Below are 18,820 nucleotides of genomic sequence, written 5' to 3'. Positions count from 1 at the left end.
ATAGTTTGAATTCCTTTAGATCTAATATATATATATATATATATATATATATATATATTGTTTTTGTTGCTTCTTTTATTTTTATTGATTTTAATGATAAGGGAATCTTAACTTACTTTTGGTGGGCTACCATTCTTTTGTCACATTAATTTTATCTTTGACCAAATTGGCAAATCAACGTTTTGGTAATAGGTGAAAGAAGGTGCAAAAAACTGCAAATCCGTTAATGTGCCCCAAGCCCCCAAGTAGTATTGACTTGGTGAATGGAGTTTTTGCAAACTCTATTAAACTTGATTTAAGACTTATTATTAGTCCCTCTTGTCCTCTTTTGGTATTGAGTTGCAAAGGCAGAGCCAACAAATTTTCTCAAGAATCAAACTAAACATAACAAAACTTTTAAACGTAGGTATATATTTTAACATGATTTAACGTATCTTATATATTGTTTAATATACATTGAATTTATATCTACATAAACATTTTATGAATCAAAACAAATAATTTATTTTGTTAATTATTTTTAGCTTTAGTACTAAACTCATTTAGAAATGACTTTTTTTTAATAAACAGTAATTTTTATAAAAATACACATGAAAATGGTAATATTAGTGTTTTAAACTGGGTTTATAATACAGTATTTAACCAAAGTACAACTACAAAAGGGTCCAACATTTGTAGTTGTAGACTGGGGTTATAAACAGCGGACACTAGACACACATAACCAATGTGGGATAAACATCCCTTTTTTTTAGTAAACAATAACACTTATTATAACACATACGAAAATAGTAATATTAGTATTTTAAACCGAATTTATAATACATTATTTAACTATAGTACAACTATAAAAGGGTCTAACATTTGTAATTGTAGACTGAGATTATAAACAGCAGATACTAGACACACACAACCAATGTGGAATAAACATCCCATTTTTTTGAGTAAACAGTAATATTTATTAGAACACACACAAAAATAGTAATATAAGTGTTTTTAAGTGGGTTAATTTGTACTAAATTTTGTAGCAATTTCTCTTTTAATATATAGTCCACAATTAAACACTCGTTAAACTATACTTCAAATATAGCTCATACATTTTAATATACTTTTTAGATCATGCTAAAGTATAACTTACTCCCTCCAAATTTGGGGTTATTACTAATGATCATGTGACTAAGTGTCTATTTGGATACTGCTTATTGCTAAAAACTAAAAATACTGTAGCAAAATAATTTTTAAATTTGTGAATAATACCGTGGGACCCATTTTTAATGTTTATTTTGTTGAAAAAGAGGTTTGTAGGTCCCGTGAACAGTGCACGGGATCCACTAAAACAAAAAACGTGTCGTTAGGAAGCGCAAAACGCGCTTCCCAAATGCACACTGATTAATTAAAATTTTAGGATTGCATCCAATTTTATTCATATTAAATTTCACATGTACATTTGCAACAGATGGTGCCATTTTGGGAGAAATTTAACAAATTATTTAAATTAAAAATTAGAAAAAAAAATTGAGTTTGGAAAACAAAAGAATAGATAGATAGATTATAAATATAAGGGTATGGATTTGCTAGAAGAAAAAAAAATCATTCTAAATTTAAAGGGACCAATTTGTAGTTTAGTGACCACCTTAAAATATGATTTATCATAAAATTTAATCTAACAAATATATACGCAAGATGACATCTTCCATTTCAGCATGTGTTTTGTTGAGAGAGAAAGTACATTATAGTACATACATAAATACAAGCATATTTATAAAATAAAAAATTGCAAGTGGATGTTTCATGAACTTAAAATGGTAATTGTAAGTTGCTTTCATCACAAATAATAATAATAATAATATATTTATATTTATGGTAGTTGCTTTTAGTCTACGAAAACATAATGCATGTGCAGTTGCTGGAATAGAAAAAAAATCAATATTAGATTTATAACATCCAGGTTTACGGATAACACAAACTTCATTATTGCTACCAATAAAAATGCTAATGAATTGCCTTTTTCTGGAAAACAATGCTAGCTTACTCATAGCTACTACATAATAATAATACTATATATTCATTACGCATGCCAACCATAATAGCTTGCAAAATTATTGTTCTTAGAAACTTCTATAGTTTTGCAAAATTATTATTCTTAGAAACTTCTATTAATATTGTTTCAAAAAAAATTGAAGAATTGTTTCAAAAAAAAATTCTTTTAATACTTGACGACTTAATTCTTTTAAAAGAAAATTGTGACAGAAAATTAATACAATATTTTTTTTATTAGCAGTTGAAAATTAGTTCATAATTGCGATAAAAACAAACTAAACGGTTCTGCCCCAACCCTGGCTGCACTAAAAAAAGAAGAAGAAGAAGAAGCAAAGAAGTAAGAAATAAGTTGAAAAGGCAAATTGGTTAGTTCATTAGAAGTGTCATTGATGAATTTCCATTTAACAATGAGCCAATGAGGATGCATTGAAATATAATGCATGATCTGGAGAATCCCAACAAGTTGGAAAGTACTTCCATTTACTCCTAAAGTTTCTTTCCCATGCCCAAGGTGTCACAACTCACAACAATGGGGTAGGTTAAGGAGCGGTTCCCTAAGAGTTGAGTCATTCTTCTCACAACTCGTGAGACCCATCCATAGCTGCATGGATCCTACAAACTATGAGAGAATGATTTTATGAAGCTGCTTTATAAAACAATTTTCAATGATAATGTGTTTTGTTTTTGCTCATTTTTAACTTAAGATATGTTTTTTTTTTTTGAAATCTCAAATTTTAATCAAAATTAGTGTGTGTGTATATATATATATGCGAGTACAATTAAAAACAATCGCAATTACACACACACACACATATGTGTGTGTGTGTTTAAATTATACTTGGTGTAAAAGTTATACATTTTTTAGACTATAGATTTCTAAAAGATGTAACAGCTTCTCTCTTATTGATAATTAGATTTACAAATTACAACTATCTTAACTTTCAATGGGAGAGAGACAAACAACAAACAACAAAATCTACGCCTAGAAGCTTGATGGGTCGTTCCCACCCTTTTTTGATGGCAATGACAGATTCGGAGTACCGGACCAAGTTTGAAAATTTTAAACCATCATGTTTCATTGCCCATCCTTTAACAATGATCTCATAAGTCATCAGACTCCACATGGATTGTCCATGTTACTTTCAAACGAAACAAACCTTTCATCCACAACATGGTTCTTTTGCGCGATCAATTAGGAGACTTAGATGATTCAAAGCGACTATATCCATGTATCATAGACCAACATTTTGAAAACACGAGCATAGAGTGTTTGCGGTGTGGTGCAGATTTTGGTCATTTTTAATACCACATTTTGTGATGCGATTTAGCCAAAATCATAACTGCACTGTACTTTATTTTTGTAGTTACATGTGCGATGCGGTGTATAAGATGCAATTTGAAATAGGTATATTATTCAAAATTTGGGCTCTTTCGGCCCAACCCAAAACTAATTTTTCCATTTGTTTTAAGCCAAGTTTTAAATTATTAGTTTTTCTTAATTTTGGGCTAACTTTCCTAATCAACACTTGCTAAGATTATTAAACTTTTTTTTTTTTTCTGGAAAACTAGAGTTATTAAACTATTAATAATATATGTGATATTAACCCAAATCTCCCCTTGGGTTCTTAAGAAGTGTTTATGGTGGAGAATCAAGCCCAAAATTCCAAATGTATAATGAACAAAAGGCTAATGGTGCTTTGACAAGAGAGAAATCAAAATGCTAATAACAAAAGTGTAGAAAAAAGTATAAAAAATATAAAAAGTCTGAAATTTCGACCCACAGTCACCAAGAAAAGGAAAATAAGAGAAGTTGTAAGGAAGAGAGGGAAGGTTCCCCGGTACTCATATTTCCACTCTTAAGGTTCAGAATTGTGAGAATGTTTCTTGACTCTGTGGGTTTTTGCTCTCAAGTTTCAGTTCAATGAGGAAAACGTGGTTCAACAGGTCTGAAACTTCGATCCACAGTCACCGAGAAGAGGAAATTGAGAGAGGTTGTGAGGAAGAGAGGGAAGGTTCCCCTGTACCCATATTTCCACCCCTATGGTTCGAAATTGTGAGATTGTTGACTGGATGAATGAGCTTTTGCTCTGAAGTTTCAAGTCTCTAGGTAGAATGTGGTTAGTTTTTTTATGAACTGAAGAGAGAGTTTCATATAGAGTTTGGGGTGTTGCCCTTGACTGGTTTTTGAGTAGTGGAAGAGGCTTTTATTCTCTATGATACTATTTTAGTGTTTTGGCTTAGATTACTTTTGTTTAGGGAAGAGCTTGGTATGTTTTTAGCATGATTTTGGAAATAAAGTGGGTTTTCTTTAATTGGTTGCCTTTGGTCAGAAATTTCAGACCATTGGGAGGCTCACCTAAGTGAGGGCTAGCAAATGGAGTTGGTCAATGGAAGCTAACTATGTTTAAAGGAAAAAAAAAAGGGTTTGGGCAGAAACTTTGGGTCACAGTCACCCGAAGCATAAAAACTGTTTTGGGGTGAAAATTTTGGATACAAAACCTCCTCCATGAGCCTGAGGTGCTACCAGCGTCCCTTGCCCACTTGGTAGCACGCATGGATTGGGCTCATGCAAAAGGTTCGAAAGGAACTAACTCATATCCTCCAAACCATACTTCCTCAATTTTCCCCAATAAGTCGCATGGGCTTGGGCCATGGTTAAAAGAATAAAATATAATATAATACATGAATTGAGCCCATAAGGAAGTCGGGCTTGGTTGAATCGGGCTTGTAGAAAAATGTATTGCAAAAATGAGTATCAACAACTTTCTTAATCAACACTTGCTAAGGTTATTAAACTTTTTTTTTTTTTGGAAAACTAAGGTTATTAAACTATTAATAATATATTTGATATTAAAAAAATAATATATTAATATATAGAGTGTGCAGTGTGGTTCGGTTTTCTTATTATAAAACTCTCAAACTACATTGCATCATGTGGTGCAATGCACTGTTACTTGCGATGTGGTTATGTCATTTTGCAGGCGATTTTTGCGATTTGGTGAACACCCTTACATGAGAGCCACTCAATGGTTACCAACTCACAATCTAACTATTCATAAACAACATGCTCACAAACTCACCCTCTCTCATATTATACCATGTGAAGCAGGGTCCTTAAAAACCAATATTAATGAACTTGTATGAGTTTGGCTCTGGGCCTAACAGAGATAACATCAATGAGTGCTAAGAATCAGTTGAGGATGAAAGGTTTGTTTCAATTAGAAGAAGCATGAATAGAAATGTTGTTCAAACTTATATACACACGAGTTTACTATCTCTTCCTTTTATTTTTCTTTTTTACTAGGTTTTTTTTAATGTTGATTTATATTAAATTTTTTTTCTTTTGCACTACATTAACTCATTTAGCACAAAAATAAATTAAAAAATTTGAACGAGACTTGTGGCATAAAATTAAACAATAATTGAAATCAAAATTTAAAATCTAATTAAATTTTATCTAAATTTTGGCTTTATATATATATACACTATAGCGATGATAGGCCCAGGAATACATATCTATGTATCTGTTGGGCCAGAGACCCAGTTTGAGGACATTAAGTAGTCTGAGGACGAGAAGCTATCTTCTTAAGAGGTAAAATGTGGTCAAGGTCATCCGAGAAGGTTGTCCGAGGAGGAATACTGCCTCGACTGTGCAAAGCTAAGGTCGGAAGGTGCGGTTTGCTGCTCATAAATAATGTTTTAGGAGATTCTATAGGTAAAGATACACATTAAAAAAAGAACAGGATAGGGAAAGAATGTGAAATATCTAAGAGAAAGTTGCTGCCTGCAGCTATCTGCCTGCACATTAATGAGGAAGTGATGTCTGAGTAACAGTGTTCAGCCTTACAGCTATCTCCAAAAGCTTCAAGAAGGTGTTGATGGGACAAGTATCCAAACGAGGATCTAGACCAATAATCTGATTCATACGTGGAGAGTAGAGAGAGGAGTAAGAATGGTATAAAAGGCGGAAGAAACACTCAGGAAAGGGGATTGGAGAAAAAAGAAAAGAAAACATTGTAAACTCAAGAACAATATCTGTAATCTGTCTTTAAGAGAAAGAAAGATAAGCATCAATTTCCTCGGCTTGAGTCTGAGGACAATTTTCACTATACAAACTATTCTATCTTCATCATACTGTGATCTTGGCTTACTGTAATTGTTATCTAAACTCATTAAAATCTATATTTCTAACTCATTCTCTATAAATTCATTGTATTGAGCTTCTTAGGCCTATTCCCTTCCTTCTTTTGGACCTAGATACTAAATTGTGACCTTACATATACAAAACACACACACATGCATAAGTTTACTCTTAAAAAAAATTATAATTGAGTTTTTGTAAGTATAAAGGACAAAATTTAGTAAGTACAAATATTATTGCATATTTTGAAAATCTAACCGTTGAATTGCATGTTCTTTACGCTCTTAATACACATGTCAAATTTTGTGTCAATCAAATATTATTTACTATATAAAATATATAAGTTTATATTTTATTTATAATTTTAAACTACAAAAACTTGCAATTTAAACAATTTATTGATGACATAACTATTGATCTTTAATTTTCTTGAAATTTTGCAAGCATGAAGGAAATAATAATAAGTTGTAATCCAATAATGAATTTGTTAAAATTCATCTCCAATAAAAAGATATTGAGTAAGGTTGTAGTTTAAGGCTGCAACCAATTTTATAGCTAAATTTTGTCCTATAAAGAATGTAAAAAGATAATGTAATTCAACGATAGATCTGTCAAAATGACAAAATTTAGTTACAAAATTTGTTGTAGCCTAAAGCTACAACCTTAATAAATGTTACTACATATTTTAAAATTTTAATTATTGAATTGCATATTTTTTATACTCTTAATACACATATCAAATTTTGTGACAATCAGATATTGTTTATTATATGATTTATAAACTTATATTTTATGCATAATTTTAAACTACAAAAACTTGCAATTTACAATTTATTGATGACGTAGCTATTGATATTTAATTTTCTTAAAATTTTGCAAGCATGGACAATATAAGAAAAAGATGTAATCCAATGGTGAATTTGTCAAAATTCAACCCTAATAAAAAAGATATTAAGTACGGATATAGTTTTAGGCTATAATTAATCTTATAGCTAAACTTTGTTATTGTCAAAATTTGCATCTAATTAAAAAAAAATAATTTGCCTTAAATATTATATATATATATGATGATAATGATGATGATAATGACAACCATGATGAAGAAGAAAATTTAAGTGAAGTCAAAGGAAAGCTTCCAATCCCATATACACAATTTATAGCAAACAATTTTAGATTAAAATTTGATAACCGGTTAGGTGACATTGTAGTTTGTTACCTACTTATTAGTTGATCAACATAAAAGACAATTAACAATCGTATAAATCTATCAGCAACATTTTTATTTCTGTTTTTAGAAGAATTTTGTTTTGTTTTGTTTTAGTTCGGCCTCACGAATGAACAATTTATAATAATAATAATAATTATTATTATATCCTTAAACAAAGTTTCAATTCTTAATAAAACTTTATTAGAGTTTCATAATGGAATGTAATTGAGATTCTGTAGTTGAAAAATATCTCAAAAATCTAGATTAGATTTTCAAAGCAGCTTAAAAATTGTCTTTTTCATTAATGATAAAGATAATAACAACAACCAATGAGAGATGATACTTATTTGGTCGCACCTGGGCTCTTATTATTACTTAGCCCAAAATAGAACACTACCATGTCATAGGCCCAAAGCTTCACTTTCCAAATCAGAATAGGATTTGTATTCCCAGTTATACTCGCAACCAAACACCACCAAAACTTTCTTGGCAAACAAGTCGAGCCCAGGCCCTCCTATAAATACACTCATCCAACTCTCTCTCATCCCTTAATTTACTCTCTCATCTCTCTCTTCGCTTCGCTTTGCTTTGCTTTCTCCGATCCTAAACCCAATGGCGCACCAGGGCGAATCGTCCGACCCGTGAGTCAACTCGTTATCTTCTCAATTCGTTACCTTCTCTTTTTGAATCCTAATTCTGCGAATTCAGTGTTTAATTCTTGTTTGGTTTGGTTTGGTGTGGTGGTTGTGATTTTTTTTTTCTTCAGGAAATTGGGGAAGAAGGACTTCTCGACGGCGATTCTGGAGAGGAAGAAGTCGCCGAATCGGCTTGTCGTTGACGAGGCGGTCAACGACGACAACTCCGTTGTCGCTTTGCACCCTGACACCATGGAAAAGCTCCAGCTTTTCCGTGGCGACACGATTCTTATCAAGGTATCAGATTTAATTTGGGAATTTAGGTTTTTTTTTTTTTTTGTGGCTGTTAATTTGTTTTTATTGCTAAATTTTGTTCCTGAAGTTTGGGTTTGTGAATTGTTGTTTGTGTTGTTGTGCGTTTTGGGTGTGGAATTTTAGAGGTTTGTGTTTGCGGGTTTGGTGTGATAAAGTTAAGCCTTTTAGTTTGGGTTCTAAAAAGTTTGGATATTGTTTTGTTTCAATGAGTTTTGTGAGTGGGTTTTGGGGGTTATGCTGTGCTTTGAGAAGCTGACTAGCTGTGAGCGAGTGTGTTAATGTTTTGTGTTCAGGTTAGGCTAAGGCTTACCTTTTTTTTTATTGTTACGAGTGTTTGGGAATATTTGAGTACTTTATTTATTTGGCCAAAGTTTGGAGTTAATGATTACGAGCCGTATCTGGGTATTGCAATGGATGCTTTAATTGCCCCATGATGGTGTGTGTTAGCATTGAATGTTACTGAATCAGACTATTCAGCTCCGATTCCAGTGGACTAAGTGTCTGAAACTTGGGTTTTGCACTTTAATAATTGTTGTGCTCATTCTGTTGTGTATGCTTGGGTATCTGTTTCTCTAAAATGTATAAATATGGTGTTTGTGATACCTAATGGATGGAAATCGTTTTTGGTTGAGCTCCTGGCAGTCTATGTTTTACGATGTTTTTGGTTTATTGTGCTCTGTTTTATTTATATTTGGTGAATTGGATCGCAGGGCAAGAAACGAAAGGATACAGTCTGCATTGCTCTTGCTGATGAAACATGTGAGGAGCCAAAGATTAGGATGAACAAGGTTGTTAGATCAAATCTGAGGGTTCGGCTTGGGGATGTTGTATCTGTACACCAGTGCCCTGATGTTAAGTATGGGAAGCGTGTCCACATACTGCCTGTTGATGATACTATAGAAGGTGTTACTGGCAATCTATTTGACGCATACTTGAAACGTGAGTTTCTAAAACCTGCCTTGTGCAAGTATTGTTTGTCATTTGACGTGTTTGTCAGTGTTTTTTAGGGTCCTTTATTTCAATGAGGAAAGTGTACTGGTCTTTTTCTGTTGCTATCTTCTCTTTCATAGTCATTTAACTTTTTTTATAAATTACTGTGATTTTTTATTTTTTGGGTAGTCATGAAGTTATATTACATTTTTTTTTTTTGCTTGTACATTTATCTGTGCGTATTTTAATCAGGTTATCCCAATCTCTCTCTCTCTCTCTCTCTCTTACCCATAAAGAAAGAGATTGTCTGCCTCTAAATGTCTTCCACTGCAACGCCATTTAAATTTTTTTATTATTGTTTATACTATATATAGATTGTAAAGTAAAAGCTTTGCCTTAAATTGTGGCTGTTACTTCTTCCCTTGCTTTCTTTTGGTGGTAGTTTCCTCCAGAATTTCTTGGAAAATTTGTTGGATTATGGTGTTCAACATTTAGCATAGAGTTTTTGTTTCATCTTATTTTCTCTTGATTCTATAGTGACTCATCCTATATGAACGTATGTTGGTTGTAATTCATCTCAAATGGACTTGGTTTGATCCCTATGTGAAAATATCCTGATTTTGGTAGAAACATTGAAACACTGACCATGATAATTTTAATCACTTTGAGACTGCCCATGCTTTTTTTTTTAAATGTATGACATTTGGATATGTATTATTGAGGAACTCTCTCCTTATGACTGCATTTATGGGTGAGATTTCATACTTAATTGTTGATTTAATCCTTTTTTGATTTTATATGATACTGTTTCTTAATTTTCTCTGTGTTGGATGGGTTTGCAGCTTATTTCTTGGAGGCTTATCGCCCTGTAAGGAAGGGAGATCTATTCCTTGTCAGGGGAGGGATGAGAAGTGTAGAGTTCAAGGTTATTGAAACTGACCCAGGGGAGTATTGTGTGGTTGCCCCAGACACAGAAATCTTCTGTGAGGGTGAACCTGTCAGAAGGGAGGATGAGGATAGGTTGGATGAAGTTGGTTATGATGATGTGGGTGGTGTTAGAAAGCAGATGGCTCAGATTCGTGAGTTAGTGGAGCTGCCTCTAAGGCACCCTCAGCTTTTTAAATCAATTGGTGTGAAACCACCTAAGGGCATTTTGCTTTATGGACCCCCAGGTTCTGGAAAGACATTGATAGCTAGAGCTGTGGCTAATGAAACTGGAGCTTTCTTTTTCTGTATTAATGGGCCAGAGATTATGTCCAAATTGGCTGGGGAGAGTGAAAGTAATCTCCGGAAGGCATTTGAAGAAGCTGAAAAGAATGCTCCATCCATCATTTTTATTGATGAGCTCGATTCTATTGCTCCTAAGAGGGAGAAGACTCATGGTGAAGTTGAAAGGAGGATTGTTTCACAGCTTTTGACTCTTATGGATGGGCTGAAATCTCGGGCCCATGTCATTGTCATGGGGGCTACGAATCGTCCAAACAGCATTGACCCAGCTTTGAGAAGATTTGGTCGTTTTGATAGGGAAATAGACATTGGTGTTCCAGATGAGATTGGGCGCCTTGAAGTTCTTCGCATCCATACCAAGAACATGAAGCTCTCTGAAGAGGTAAGCTCGCCCCCTTTAACCTTTGTTATTAAGCTTACGACATGTATTGGATAGAGTAGGTTCTGGTGGATTTGGGTATGGATACAAATACAATTGTGCAGAATCTGCATATATGAGCTCAGCATTTGCTTGAATTTTTATTAAAAAAATTTCCAACTCTTGTCTTCCTGTTTGCTTATCTATTGATATTAAATTATCTACCCCCTCCAGGTTGATTTGGAAAGAATTTCAAAAGATACCCATGGTTATGTTGGTGCTGATCTTGCTGCTCTCTGCACTGAGGCTGCACTGCAATGCATTAGGGAGAAGATGGATGTGATTGACTTGGAAGATGAAACTATTGATGCTGAGATACTTAGTTCCATGGCTGTTACCAATGAGCACTTCCAGACTGCTCTTGGAACCAGCAACCCATCTGCTTTACGTGAAACTGTGAGTATTTTTATAATTATTATCTTTTTTTTTTCCCAGGTGAGATCTTTTATTAGGTGGCAGATGATTATGTTGTACAGATATATAAATCTCATATTACCTATATATATATACATATATATATATATGTATGTATGTATAATAAATCTCATATTCAATCGTTTTTGAATTGATTGATTTTTGATGAACAGGTTGTTGAAGTGCCCAATGTCGGCTGGGAAGACATTGGAGGCCTTGAGAATGTTAAGCGGGAACTTCAAGAGGTAATTATATTTGCTAAATTGGTTTCAGTGTATTTTTTGTGATGCTTCACTAGGTTATAGCTGAGACTTTGTTTTTGCCTTCTCTTTATCACAGACTGTACAGTATCCTGTGGAGCACCCAGAGAAGTTTGAGAAATTCGGAATGTCACCTTCAAAAGGGGTCCTTTTCTATGGTCCCCCTGGATGTGGGAAGACTCTATTGGCCAAGGCAATTGCAAATGAATGTCAAGCGAACTTCATCAGTGTCAAGGGCCCTGAGCTGCTTACAATGTGGTTTGGTGAGAGTGAAGCCAATGTTCGAGAAATTTTTGACAAGGCTCGACAATCTGCCCCATGTGTCCTTTTCTTTGATGAGCTTGACTCCATTGCTACCCAGGTTGGTTAAGTTTTTTTAGTGTATAAAATCTCCTCACATAAAGAAGAAAAAGTATAATTCTGGCCTGGTCTTGCTGTGAACTGTCATTCGAAACTTTGAATTGTATAGCTTACAGGGAATTCATGCATAACTGTATACAGATAAAGTTGGATTAGAACTTTGGCTCTGAATTGGGCTGAGTTGTTGATATTTTACATTGTGTGGGTTACATAATTAAATCCTGTTTATCGATGGTCTCTCATTTTACATGTAATATCTTAATTGTTGTTGCAGAGAGGAAGCAGTGTTGGGGATGCAGGTGGTGCTGCTGATCGGGTTCTGAACCAGCTTCTTACTGAAATGGATGGCATGTCTGCAAAGAAGACCGTGTTCATAATTGGGGCTACCAACAGACCTGACATAATTGACCCAGCACTTCTGAGGCCCGGTCGTCTTGATCAGTTGATTTATATTCCTCTCCCTGATGAGGAGTCACGTTTTCAAATCTTTAAATCCTGCTTGAGAAAATCACCTGTCTCAAAAGATGTCGATTTGAGAGCACTGGCCAAATATACTCAAGGCTTCAGTGGAGCTGACATCACAGAAATTTGCCAGCGAGCATGCAAGTATGCTATAAGAGAGAACATAGAAAAGGTATTCTTTTTGCCTTTTCCTTGATCTAACTTTACATGATTGCCTTTGAGTACCTGGAAAAATCATTCACCTGCATGCATATATTTTGGATGACTTGATACTTTCACTCATCTTACTGATGAAAAGGAAAAAAAATCACCCATCTTGTTTCTGTACTAACTGTGCTTTATTAGCATTTTGCATCTGTAGGCTTTTTTGGAATGCATTTTGAATTGTGATGGTCCTTTTAGTTCCTTGAAGATAGGCAATTGAGCACCATTAGTGTTCATGGCGGAAGTGGGATATCTCCACCCTTCCTGGTGGGGGTCTGGGGTTTCAGCCTTCCTTTTTTTCCCTTTCTTTTAAGTATGTTTATTGTGGTTCCTTTTTATTTGTTGGGGCAAAAGGGTGGGGGTTGCGATAGTCTCAAGAGGACTGAAACAATGCTCTTGTGAAAAAGGGAATCTGTTCAAACACAGTGGACCCAATTATCAACCAAGATAGCCCCTTTGCATTATGGAACCGAAATTGCAATGATATTATAATATACCTTCGCAAGGCTTTGCTTGAAATGGAGTAGATATTTGTATGTGTTCCCATTGAAAATACATTTGACTGTAAGTTTGGAAATTATTATTATTGCAGGACATAGAGAAGGAGAGGAGGAGAAGCGAGAATCCTGAGGCTATGGACGAGGACGAAAACGATGAAGTGGCAGAGATTAGGGCTGCTCATTTTGAGGAGTCCATGAAGTTTGCCCGTAGGAGTGTTAGTGATGCTGATATACGCAAATACCAGGCATTTGCTCAGACCTTGCAGCAGTCTAGGGGTTTTGGAAGTGAATTTAGGTTCTCTGAGACACGTGCTGGGGCCACCACTGGATCTGATCCATTTGCAACTTCTGCTGGTGGTGCTGCTGATGAAGATGATTTGTATAGTTAGGTTTTATATTTATCAAATCTTCAGTGACACGTCTGTTGAACTTAATGTATGCCTTTTTGGGTCACAATGGGGCAGGGCTTTTGTGTCCGCCATTACTGCTTTTGCCATTCGGTACTTACCAGGCCTGGGTTACTGGGTTAAACTTAAACATCCCGTTTTCAGTTCTCAAACTTTGTTATTTATGGATGAAAACTTAAAGTGATGAATTGGAAAAACAAAAGAAATCTATGGGCCTAATTGGCTACGAATGTTCAAATTTATGCATTGTTATTTTTACTATACTAGTTCTAGGTAACTCTGATGTAGCATGGGAGTTTTCTCTCAGGTAGGCTGGTTCAATAAACTGAGCCAAGTTTTATATTGCTTAATGCGTAATCTGATAGTCTTATGACTCTAGTGCACCCCATAACTCTGGGTTAAGCATAATTTGAGTATTCTTGCGTGATGCAGCTGAGTTTGTCATTACTCTCAATCATGTGAATTTAGTGATGTTACATTTGAAAAGTCGTAATGAATTGAGGCTCTTTTGGGGGCTTTTCTTCATTTTTCGGTGTGAGCTCTTGTGGGACATCAATTCCTGGAAAAAATTTTGTATGCATCTATAGCCGTTTTGGAGTAATCTATGATTTTCTTATACAATATAGAAAAGTGAGTCATTCTTTATTATAGTAGCGTATAGATTTATAAAAAAGAGCTAACGGGTTTCTCTAAAAAAAAGAAAAGGTAACAGGCTTTTTTCACGTAAGGTTATCAGACCCGGCGGTCTGAGTTGGAGCTAGAGCTTAGAGCTTAACTACTCAGCTAAGCTTGCAAGTTGATGCTCAACAATAACCCCCAAAAAAAAAATTTACTTGCAATTTAAAAAAAAAAAAAAACTTAACACAATTCTATTCTACTTAATTAAATTATCCATCTTTTACAAGGCAAAAAAAAAATTTATAATTAAAATTCTTCAAAGATATTCAACTTTATTTCAATAATTAATCATAAATTTTAATTTTAATATTTTCGTGGTTATTATTTTATTTTATTAACTTTCTTATATAATTATTAAATACATGCTTGAAAATCATTAAATTTCCCTCACATATATAGATATATTAGTCAATTTTACTAGTTTTATTAATTTAATATCTATGTTTAAGTTTTAATTAATTATTAAAGTAATTATGACGTTATTGTGGTTCGACCTTAAAAACCTTAAACTTCTCTCTTAATCAGTTCTTTGAATGGTCTAAGTCTAAAAACTTCTACACATCAATATTTAAATACTAGATTGGGTCATTCTCTAGTTTGTATGTAGGTATGATACTCACACAAACCTCAGCCATTAAAATTGTGTTGTTTTAATTTTAACCATTAATTTAAGTTTAATGAAAACCTATTACCGGTAGACCAAGTAAACATAAAAGCAAAAAAGAAAAAGAAAAACAGTGGCTCCTCGTCACCATCTTCTCTGGCATTCTTAAAAAACCCAAATTCCCTTCCTTCGTTCTTCTCAAATGAGTTCCTTATGTCCAATAATTTCACTATCATCTCGTCGGCATCCCCATTTACCAACCGCTGAAGGTTTCTTAAAGGATTAAATCTTTTGATTTTTAAGGAAAGGATCAAATAAAACCCTAATTTCTTTGTTGGTTTTTGAGAATTTTCTTTTGATTTTGCTCTTAAATTTCGTTGTACCAGAACGTTGGCAATACTTTTGTTCTTATGAGGTACTAATTTTGTTAATACTTCTCAAGTGGCACATAAAATGCTTGTTGAAATGCTTCATAGGGATTCGATTTTTCCAAATTTGCTATGGCTTTGTGTTCGATGATATGGGGGTTTGGGTTCTTGTTAGTGTGGTGCTGAAATTTGGTTTATTTATTTTGTTAGCTGAGGGGAAGGCCACACCTGTGTATTTAAAGTGGAATGCTTTTTATAAATAAAATAAAATTTTTTCTACTAGTTAGTGAATTGGGATTAGGCTTGATGGTTGGTTATGAATTAGGACAAAATGGCTGTTTAGGCGCTCGTTGGTACATATGTTTAAACAACATTTTTAAATTATTTTTTGATACAAAATAGAGTTTTTACTCCAGCCTAATCTAAGTATATATGTGTGTGAAGCTCCCTCCTGAGACTTGAACACCAGCCTTTATCCTCCACACCCCACAAGCATTTATACTTGTAGAGTGACCACCGCATTTAAGTGTATATGTGTATGAAGCTCCCTCTTGAGACTTGAACCCGGTCCTTACCTCCCACACCTCACACCCCACAAACATTTATACTTGTGGAGTGACCATCGTACTAAGAGTGCGTGGTGATCAGTATTCAATTTTTTTTTAAAAATCATGTAAGTGAAAAAGTGTAATGTTATTTAAAAATTGAAATAATGTATCTATGTTGAATAATAAATAATGTTATTTAATGGAAAACTTTTTCTCTCGTTGTCTCTTGTGAGCCTCGGTAATGAAAACCTAGCGCCCACTTTGTGTTGGCCACCCTTTCCCCACTTTGGTGGAAACTTTTCACGCCACTCCTTCCCTCTCTTGTCTCCCTTGCCCCTAATTCTCTTGCACTTGACCATGGACGATCTCACTAGAAGATGGGCTCGCCTATCATTACACTCCACTGAATAGAAACTCGTCAACCTCACCCTTGAGATAGAAAGCAACAGCAAAGTTCTGGTGGCAAAAATATTCACCAAACACAGAGTCCATATGGAAGCCTTATCATGCACACTCCAGAGCATGTGGCGCTCTGTCCAAAACTTTGAGGTCCGTGACCTTGGTCTCAACACAGTGTTAATACTCTTTGAATATGAGACTGATCCAATGAAAATCCTTGCACAGGGACCTTGGTCATTTGACAAATATTTGATCGGGCTATATAAACCTAAGGAGGAAGAATCAGTGGATGACGCCACTTTCACCAACGCTTCTTTCTGGATACAAATCCACGGCCTTTCTCTCCGGCATATGAACCGAGCAAACGCAGAAGTCATCAGAACCACGCTTGGTACACTTGAACAAGTTGATGTTTCCTCTACTGGTGAGTGTTGAGGCCGATATATCCGAGTACGAGTCAACATCGACATCTCTAAACCTTTCTGTCGTGGACGCTTCATGAATGTAGGGGACCAGGACCCACAATGGATCTCATTCCAATACAAAAGACTACCCATCTATTGCTACGAATGCGGCCTGTTAAATCATGACGAGCGAGACTGCCAGCTCTTGACCAACAACTCCGGTACTTCAAGCACAGACAACCAGCAATATGGGCCCTGGCTACGTGCCACCATGACAAACATCCAGAACCTTAACTTGTGACAAATAAAACCCCGCCATCCACTAAACCTCCTCGTACTCCCGGCCCAGCACCCTTACCACAACACACCCCACCTTGTCCACCGCCACAATATGCCCCTCCCTGTTTGCCGCCACAAAATACCCCACCTTCCCCACCACCGAAACAACCCACTTTCTCGATCAATACACCCATGCCACCTCCTCACAAGGCAACTTCGACGCCGAAAATGGAAACCCCGCAATACCCGGTAAATCATAATGATGCCCTGAATTCAACGGATATCCTTTCAAACCCGAATCTTTTCAACGCTCACATTAATGTGATTGAACAAGCATTGAATACCCCACCTACACGAAATTCAAGCGACACAACCCCAGACATTACGCAAGATGATAACATCATACACCCATATTCACTCCCATCAATTACACCAAATAAAGCCATACTTGAACACATGCATAATTCCAAAAACCATTCTTTTAACTATTCCAACATGTTAGACCCCATGATAACTATAGAAAATTTGCCCTCCTCCATTTCAGCACTAATAAATGAGCCAAAGCTAAAAACTTGGAAAAGACTTGTCCCACCACCCAATACACTACCCTTACAAACCCATGACGTGCATACAAAAGACCTCAAACGTAAAAACTTTGAAACAACAACTCTGGATAGCAACTCTCTTAACAAGAAACTATGCTTAGATGCGGAGACAAAAACACTCAGCAAACTTTTTGTAGAAAACCTGGGATCGGCGGTGTTTGCTATGCAGCACTGCCGGACACAATAAGTATCCTCAGTTGGAACTGCCGGGGGATTGGGAACCCTCGGACAGTTAATGCTCTTCTACGAGCATTGAACAAAGAAGATCCCATATGTGTCTTCCTCATGGAGACAAAACTCACCACCGATCAGTTGAATGCTAAGAAATAGGGCTGGGCTTATAATCAGGGTATTGCAGTCTCCTCCAAAGGCTCAAGTGGCAGTCTTGCACTTCTTTGGAAACTTGATGCAAAGGTATATGTCAAAAAATTTTCTCATTGGTTTATTGACACCCATGTTATATGTGAAACTACAGGACTGACATGGAGGCTCACTGGCTTCTATGGACAACCTGATACAAGCAAACGAGAAGAAACCTGGACCCTACTTGAATCCTTGGGCCGATACAACACCCTCCCTTGGCTCTACGTGGGGGACTACAATGAAATAGTTAAACGCTCAGAGAAACTAGGTGGTGCTTTAAGGCCAGCTAGATAGATGGATCGCTTCCGCACAATTATCCACCATTGCTGCTTCCTCGACCTTGGTTATATTGGGTCTCATTTCGCCTGGTCAAGAAATCATCCTATAGAAGGTCACATTCACATCAGATTAGACCGAGCACTAGCTACTGCTGGTTGGTGTTCTCTCTTCCCTGGCACTACTGTTCATCATATTCCAATGTCCACCTCGGATCACTCCCTACTCTCTATTCGCTTCCGTCCACCCATTGCCAGACCACGTCCTTTGGGCCAGCTGTTCCACTTTGAAGTGATGTGGTTGCGTGATCCTTGTTGTGCTGAGGTCGTCCAAGAAGCATGGCAAGATGGCCTCTTCAAACCTGACGACGCTCAAATTATGAACTGCCTTGACAGTTGCCGTGAGCGATTGACAACTTGGAACAAGCTAGAATTTGGCCACGTGGGAAGACAGATTTCGAAACTTGAAAAGAAGCTACAGTGTCTCGAGTTGAATGCTAGCTAGAATTTAGTGGAGATTCAAGAAGTTCACTCTGCTCTTAACTATTGGTTGTTCACTGAAAACACTATGTGGCACCAACGATTAAGAACTCAATGGATCACTGATGGCGACTGTAACACCCACTTCTTTCACCAAAAGGCCTCAAACCGAAGAGACAGAAACTTTATTAAAGGCATATGTGATTCCAACGACGTTTGGCAAGAAGACGACCGGGTTATGGAAGACATTATCCTAGACTACTTCTCCAACATTTTTACTACAAATGGGCCCACCGATTT

At 35.7% G+C, this 18,820-nt stretch overlaps 2 protein-coding genes across 2 annotated transcripts; both read left to right on the top strand.

The window, feature by feature from the left end:
- Nucleotides 1-7,882: 7,882 nt before the first annotated feature.
- On the top strand, nucleotides 7,883-13,755 carry LOC142608005 (cell division cycle protein 48 homolog). The gene is made up of 9 exons (XM_075779704.1): nucleotides 7,883-8,026; nucleotides 8,152-8,317; nucleotides 9,046-9,274; nucleotides 10,108-10,874; nucleotides 11,085-11,306; nucleotides 11,498-11,569; nucleotides 11,664-11,945; nucleotides 12,219-12,578; nucleotides 13,203-13,755. The coding sequence occupies exons 1-9, from the start codon at nucleotides 7,998-8,000 to the stop codon at nucleotides 13,497-13,499; spliced, it is 2,424 nt and encodes an 807-aa protein (XP_075635819.1). The 5' UTR covers nucleotides 7,883-7,997; the 3' UTR covers nucleotides 13,500-13,755.
- A 4,304-nt stretch (nucleotides 13,756-18,059) lies between these two features.
- Nucleotides 18,060-18,545, top strand: LOC142606345 (uncharacterized). The gene has a single exon (XM_075777711.1). It carries the CDS (start codon nucleotides 18,060-18,062, stop codon nucleotides 18,543-18,545), a length of 486 nt encoding a protein of 161 aa, XP_075633826.1.
- Nucleotides 18,546-18,820: the final 275 nt, after the last annotated feature.

This window comes from Castanea sativa, chromosome 8 (assembly GCF_040712315.1).
Source record: "Castanea sativa cultivar Marrone di Chiusa Pesio chromosome 8, ASM4071231v1".
NCBI lineage: Eukaryota > Viridiplantae > Streptophyta > Magnoliopsida > Fagales > Fagaceae > Castanea > Castanea sativa.
This window is presented reverse-complemented; position numbering and strand designations above follow the sequence as displayed.

Excerpts from the sequence above, each read along its gene's own strand:
- LOC142608005 (XM_075779704.1), top strand. The coding sequence starts at position 7,998 with ATGGCGCACCAGGGCGAATCGTCCGACCC. Across the intron at positions 9,275-10,107 it reads ATTTGACGCATACTTGAAAC|CTTATTTCTTGGAGGCTTAT; the intron begins GTGAGTTTCTAA and ends ATGGGTTTGCAG. Across the intron at positions 12,579-13,202 it reads TAAGAGAGAACATAGAAAAG|GACATAGAGAAGGAGAGGAG; the intron begins GTATTCTTTTTG and ends TTATTATTGCAG.
- LOC142606345 (XM_075777711.1), top strand. The coding sequence starts at position 18,060 with ATGGATCGCTTCCGCACAATTATCCACCATTGCTGCTTCCTCGACCTT.